At 37.2% G+C, this 7686-nt stretch overlaps 1 protein-coding gene across 1 annotated transcript; it reads left to right on the forward strand.

Annotated features, from left to right (window-relative positions):
• Positions 1–2560: 2560 nt before the first annotated feature.
• On the forward strand, positions 2561–5284 carry USP26 (ubiquitin specific peptidase 26). Its single transcript, XM_090264032.1, has one exon. The coding sequence runs from the start codon at positions 2561–2563 to the stop codon at positions 5282–5284; it is 2724 nt and encodes a 907-aa protein (XP_090120158.1).
• The last annotated feature ends 2402 nt before the right edge of the window (positions 5285–7686 follow it).

The raw sequence follows: 7686 nt of genomic DNA on the forward strand, positions 1-7686 counted from the left end.
GCATCATGGTGCTGTTCCTCACAATCTGATTGGACTTTCTCTTTCCTTACATTAGTGATTTGTTGTCTTACTCTTTACTTTTACTTTGTGTTAGGATAATGTTAAGGACCCCACAGAATACTGAGTAGAATCATTGGAGGCATCTGGCTTGTCCTGAAGCAGACAGTGTGTGTGGAAGTATGACTATGTAAATAATTGGGGTTACAGACTTATCACTTAGTAAGACTAATTAAATGGTGCTAAGGAGAAGGTGAGTGGTATGTTTGCAAAGCCTCAGAACTTGTTTGGAGAGTACTTGAACTGAAGTTCAGAATGCTGTGAGTTCTTAAGCCAGAAACAACCCAAGTCAGGCAAATTCTGTACGTTAACTTGTTGGAATATATGTCTCACTGGTGGTTTGGAGGGAAAAGTAGCTGGGGAGTAGAGAAATGGGATTATTTCAAGAAATGGGCCTAATTTAGTGTGTGGAAGGTGATTATCAGGCAATTCATGTTAATTGCAAAATGTAATCAAATGGACAGAAATGTGAAAGCAATTCTAGTCACTCAGGATAAGAAAAGTACTAGACTGTGATTATAAAAATGGTTATTTGACAGTCTGAATTCCATGTAGTCTGGAGCACAAACAGATCTCATACTCACTTGCTTAGGTGCCATAATTAGCCCTGGATAAAACGCCTTGTACTTACTTGTCCATGGATGGCTAAGTATGTCCTGAAGTTGTTCAGATAGTATTTTCTGGAAAAGAGAGTATAAGACCTAAGGCCTTCTAGAAGTTGTTTCATGTGATTTTACCATTTGCTTATGTTGGTGCTCCAACATAATACTACAAGGATTCTTTGACAGTACTCCTCGGCCCAGCTGGGTAATCTACTAGTGATTCTACTTTGGATGAGGGAATATGAACATAATTGCAGGTATGAGGTAAGCAGGGCTTAAGGTCCTGGAGATGGTGTTGTTTAGTACATATTTCACTCTTGTTGACCATAACCAGTTTTCCTCTGAGCTATATGATAATGCATTAAGAAATAGTGAAAACATAGATGGAACTAGAGAGAATTATGCTTAGTGAAATAAGCCAGGCAAAGAAAGAAAAATACCATATGATATCACCTAATACAGGAAACTAAGAAACAACATAAACAAATGAACTAAATAGGACAAGGAGCAGAACAGCAGTCAATAGGGGGGAAGGGAGAGGGAGAGAAGGGGAATAAGTAAGGGAAAGGTTTAGTCAAGGAATGTGTATAAATGACTCATGGACATGGACAATGGGGAGGGATATGATTATGGGAAAAGGGGTGGACTGGGTGGGGGAGAGCAATGGGGGAAAATGGGACAACTGTAATTGAAAAACAAAAATATATAATTAAAAAAAGAAATAGTAAAAATATGTTAATAAGGTCTTTTTAAGAAATTTATAGACCCTTGAGTGCTGACTTGTTTTTGTTCCTGTTATAATGGCCAAAAGAATAACAGGCAACTGACTTGTTCCCATTTTCAACCTAGGGAATTCTTCAGTCTGCATGGATTGTACCTTGAAACTTTGGGCATGTCTTCATAGGAACAGTGAAGCCAACATTGGAGCTAACAGGTAATTTTCAGCCATCATCTGTTGGTTATTTTGTAAATCTTTTACACTATATGTTTTCTTGTTTAGTAGTAAAACATAGTAATCACAATCTTGAACTTAGTCTCAGCTATCATTTTAACCAGCTTTCAAAATTATCATGAATTTTTTATATTCTTGCTCAGCATGAATTTAAATTTGTAATTACCTGGCACTTATGAAAATCAGGATTCCTTAGAACATATCAGGTCATCTTAGTTTGTGGGAGCTAGAGATAGCCGATTCTTTGGTACCTGCTTTAACATGGGGTAGAGTGTATGGACTTACCCCAGTTCCACATGAAATGTAGGAACATAACTGTACTTTGGAGGGGGTAGGTAGATTAACTATTAGTGGCCTCTGTGTGAAATCCTCTAGATTCTTGAAAATCAAGAATATGTATCTGTCATTGGGTTGAGGGCCACATAGTGCCCCCCTTTCTTATTCACTTATTTACAGACGGATTGGCAAGTTATAGGCATACACTTGAGACACTGTTCATTATGCTCTTCACCTATGTATTGAAAATCTTTCAAGTGTTTAATGATTTCAGTTGAAGTGGAGAAATTAATACAGAATTAATCTAGTATTGCAGTGGAAAAGAGATTTAGTGTATGGGAGTAGAGTTTGAGGTCCAGCCAAACATTTATCTGATAGCTTAAATAATTTTTCTTGATTCTTTTTTCAGTAGCAGCATTGCCTTGGGAATCAAGACCGCGCTCATGTAACTGTGGACAGCTCTTGAAGGATATTGGTTTTATTACTAAAGAAGTGGGTATCCAGAACCTGAAGAGGCTCCAATACAAAATCAACACTAGAAACAGGATCATTCTGCACAGAGACCTAAAGAACCATTGCTTTAGTGTTGTCTCCAGAGACAAACTTGCAAAACAATTTGAAACTTAAGACTGTCAATAACACAAGATATCCATATTTTATTTGTAAAGAAAACATGGATGCTTTAATGGTACATGGGTTTGTCCAAATATGGAATAGGAAGACTGGGATGTCTAAGTTAAAAAAAGCATTCATTGAAACAGTGGAACGAAAGGAGGAAGTCAGATTGGTTGTTCATTTCAACACTGGAGAATATAAAACATTTCAGCTAGATAATAATATTAAAAATGTAGTCTTTAGATCCTATGGAAGAAAACAAAATTTTATACATTTAACTTTCCAAAATAATAGTTTTCTGTTTATTAGAATATTATCCTCCAGAGATAGTGAAAAGTTGAAGATGTTCTTGGATAGAATCCATCAAAGTAATCTTCAACCATCCATGGAGCCTGATAGGGATGGGGGTGTCTTTGGCAGCATGAAAACACTGAAGACAATCAACAAAAGTTTACTTAATGAAATGTATGAGAAGTCAAGCAGTGAATTTTTTGAGATAGGAGAAGGAAGTAGAACGCCTGACCTCCAGACAACGCCTTTGTATACCTCAGAGACATCAACACTTACCCGTAAAGAGTTGTTAGAAAATGAAATGGGGAAGAGAAAAAGGATGATATCATCTAGTTGTGAGATATATGAGAAATTCAAAGAAGACAATAAATCTATAAGAAATAAGAAACCCAAGACAGATTCCTTGAAGAATGTAAGGCCCAATGAGAAGGAAAAAGAAGAGTTAATAGAAAGTAAGAAATTACATTTTAAACATTTATTCAAGACCAATTCTACTGGAAATCCTGACCTAGATGGCACTTCTTTTCTTCAAACTCTCTCTGAGCAAGTATATTCGGTTCTGTTGGAATCATTGTATAGAGAAGGTGACCCAGAGTGGAACACAATCAAGATTGCCTTACGATTTTACCGAGATAAACTACATCAAGGCCTCCCCAATTTGGGAAACACCTGTTATATGAATGCAGTTTTACAGTCCCTATTTTCAATTCCATGCTTTGATTATGATTTACTCTATCAGGATTTCCCATGGAGTAAAATTCCCTTTGATACTCTTAGGACGTACCTGTCATATCTGCTTGTTTTGAAAAGTGTTTGCAGCATTGAAATCAAGGAGAAGATACTTCTCAGTATTAAAAATGCCATTTCATCAGTAGCAGAGATATTCTCTGACAACACACAGAATGATGCTCATGAGTTTTTAGGTCTCTGTTTAGATCAGATAAAAGAAAACATGAAAATATTAAACAAAGTTTGGAAGACTAAAATTGAATCTGAGGAAGAAAATTCATCTGAAAATATTTCTGGTGACAATGCTGTCATCAAAATGCTTGTTTGTCCTGTCATCAATAATTTTGAGGTTGAGTTGCTATGCTCTATTATTTGTAAAGCCTGTGGTCAGGTTGTTCTCAAGACAGAAGTGAGTAATTATCTTTCCATCAACCTTCCCCAAGGAAGAAAAACACATCCTTTGTCTATTCAATCTGCTTTTGATCTTTTCTTTGGAGCGGAAGAGCTTGAGTATAAATGTGGGAAGTGTAACCACAACACATCTGTTGCAGTGCACAAATTCAGTAGGCTACCCAGGGTCCTCATTGTTCATCTGAAACGCTATTGCTTTAATGAGTCTATGTCATTAAGTAAGGATGCCCAGGCAGTCAGCATTTCTAAATATTTAAAGCTGTCTTCTCATTGCAATGAAAGTACCCAGCCACCTCTTCCCTTGAAGAAGAACACAGATTTCCAATTTCCAAACTACTTTAAAAAGTTCAATTCTAAAGTCTTCAGGTCGTTGATACCATCAACAAAGTTGACCACAGAATGCAAGGATTGTCTGGCTCCAGACATTAAATCAGAAAAAGGGTCTGAACCACAAAAGTACCCGATTTTGGAGTCAAGCAAAGAAAAGCAGCAAAATGGCCTGGGGAAATATTCTAAACCAAATATAACAGAATCCATATTGGTAAATTCAGGTTATGGCACAGCTATTGAACAAGAGCCATTAGTACCAGGTTTAAAAGATACCAACATTTCTGTGATCTGTAAAGATGAAGGTAAACCCACCAGTGGCCCAGATGCATGTCTTGCAGAAGATCATCTACAAAAAGTATCTAGAAATCCAAACCTAAAGAAAGATGAGAAAAGCAATATGTTTGCAGCTGTTGATAGTGTCACTGAGGCTACTGAAGGTGTTTATCAGGATAAAAAAAATGGAATTTCAGAAGACTTCTCAAATGTAATTGGACAGATCCAGCAGCATGGAAAGATGAGAATCTATGAACAATCCCTTCAGCAGGAATTGCTTCCAAGCCTTCAGAAGCCAGATGCCCAGTGCTACACAAAGAATCTTGGAAGACCTCCAGAATCAAGTTTCCAGAAGGCCAATGTGAATTCCTTAGGTGCATCGGGTTTCAATAAAAACCTTGGACACAAAGACTTTTTAGATGAGAATACCAAAACTGAAGCCAAGAAACCAAGAGAAAATTCCAAGATGAGAGATCATTGTGCCTATCGGTTGATTGGTGTTATCAGCCATCTTGGGAAAACCCTAAAATCGGGCCATTATGTCTGCGATGCCTATGACTTTGAGAAGCAAGCCTGGTTCACTTACGATGATATGAAAGTATTAAATATTCATGAGGCTCAGATACAGCATTCTAGGCTTTGCACTGGGTACATCTTCTTTTATATGCATAATAAGATATGTAAAAAGCTGATAGAAAGGGGAAATAACTCCCAGCCTCATTGCACAAAGGCAGGGGGAAATCGTTAGAAGTAAGAGGAACAGACTCCTAGTTGCCCAGATCTGCTTGAATTCCTCACTAGCTGTCACTTCTTCCACGGAAGGAAAACTGAACTTTAGCCAAAGATGAAGAGGCAATCAGTTAGCATCTAGAAATAAAGTTCAAGCAGAAACACATAATAAAATCTCTGTTCTAACCCTGATATAGACACCTCAATCACATAGTTCTGCCTAATAAGCATTCTTCTCTGCTATTAGACTAGAATTCTGTTTTCCATATTCTAATACAGTGGATTCCAAGTACAGTCCTTGAACCAGCAGCATCAAGAGCATGGAGGAATTTGTTAAAATGCAAATTCTTGGATTCTACCATGGAGCTACTAATTCAGAAACTCTGAGTGGGTGGGTAGCATGTTGGTTCTGATGCTTGAGGAAGTACGGGAACCACTACTGTAGTATGTAGAGTATCTTGGTGTGCTTTGCTGTTATATATTTGAAATGTTTATATTTCTAATGGGGTTTGATTGCATTTTTTGTTTCTTATATTCATGTATGTACTTCTTTTGTAAACATGTTAATATCAAAACACACAGACAAATTACTCAGCAATTTGATGGAAAAATAGTTTCTGGAGTCCTGGAAAAACAAAACAAAACAGGTGTTGAGGTACTGGCAATTAAAAAAAAAAGTTGCTGGGATCCTGGAAATAAATAGTAACTAAAGAAGAAAACTTATGAATCCACTTGGGCATATATAGATGAGATTGAACACTAGGTCAAGTCTTCAAATTGTTTGCTAAAGTCTTCCTTTTCCTCCATGCCAAAGGGGCTATATGCCGTCAAGCTTAAACCTTGAGGAGAAGCTGATTTGCCCTCGAGAAATTGACCAACTTTTTTTTTTATTTGTCTGCTAGCAAGCTGCTCTTGGTGAGCTGAGGCACCTTGCCATTTTGGTCTTCTGAGAGGGACGCTTGCATTGCCTTAAAGGAACACTGATTACGAGAACTTTAACTGAAGCCTTGAAAAATCCTTTTCATTCAAGACTATAAGACTAATTCCATATTTATCTTGCTTCTCTGTACCTTATAGCATGGTGGTCTCACTCTTTCAATGAGTAAGCAATACATGCTTTAAAGTAGATTTGCAGGATTTGAAAGCTTTACTCATTACTTATTTGATACAGTGTCAAAAATTTGCACTTGAATATGATCTAAGTTAAGGCCTCATGGATCCCAGGTTGGTCATACTCTGTTGGAGCTCCCTATGATTCAGGGATTTAGTAAGTGTGCTATTAAGCATGTACTATCTATGTAACCAAGCCTTTTCCTGCCTTTCAGGCAGTGAATCTGTAACACCTTGTACCTTGTTATACGCAAATTAATTATACTAAGTGGCTAACTGGCATCACACTAAAGGATCAAATTTTTGTCCTGCCTTTACCAACATGGGTATCCCCTCTTGTGTATGGGTTATAGTCTTTATTAATCCAGGAGCTTGTTGGTTCTCTTAATCCCAAAAGTCTTTAAAGGGATAAACTGGAATTCAGTGGTGTGAGCAAGTTAGAAAATGCCATCTGAAAGGCAAAACCAGATTCCAAAGTTTTGGAATTGTATATAGAAGGCCTGAATGGGATGTGAAGATTGTTGAGGCAAATAAAGGGGGAGTTTCCTATATTGAGTCATTCAATCTCAAGGAAGAAAGTGTTGCAGACACAATAATGAGAGGTTTGTTCAACTCATGCAGTACTTCAGGAGCTGAACTGTTGAAGGATAAGACTAGAGTTATATTTAGAGGAGGGAAGTGACAGTTTTGTTTCAGTTTTAGGCTTTTAACTTCTGTATAATAGTTAAGTCTGAGCCCAGTTATATCAGCATCAAAGCAAGTGTTTTGGTAAGAGAGAGACAAAAGTCATTTTGTTTTGAAAGGAAAACGGTGATGCCAATAGTTTTAAGAGATTTTGTAATTTTGAGTGTATCATATAGGGTATTATACATCCTGAACATACTGCTCTTCAGCATGTAGCACTTCTAAATGTAGGGCAAGTTAAAAGGTGAAAAAGATAGGTGGGGTATCCATAAGAGAGAGGATCTGTCCTGGACAGAGGCTGGGATAGAAACCATCATTGCCTTGTGAGAAGAAATTCTGACTGCTCTTCAGCATGTAGCACTTCTAAATGTAGGGCAAGTTAAAAGGTGAAAAAGATAGGTGGGGTATCCATAAGAGAGAGGATCTGTCCTGGACAGAGGCTGGGATAGAAACCATCATTGCCTTGTGAGAAGAAATTCTGACTGCATGAGTGGCTATATACTATTTACCTGTTATATTGTTATTTAAAATAAAACATTAAAATAATTCCTCAGTGACTCGGTGGCTGTTATTTATTATGGATTTTAATTGGTTCTCATTTACAGATGAGGTTTTTAGGTAATCCTT

Source organism: Furipterus horrens, unplaced genomic scaffold (genome assembly GCF_987537825.1).
Source record: "Furipterus horrens unplaced genomic scaffold, mFurHor1.1.pri manual_scaffold_17, whole genome shotgun sequence".
In the NCBI taxonomy this organism is placed as follows: Eukaryota; Metazoa; Chordata; class Mammalia; order Chiroptera; family Furipteridae; genus Furipterus; species Furipterus horrens.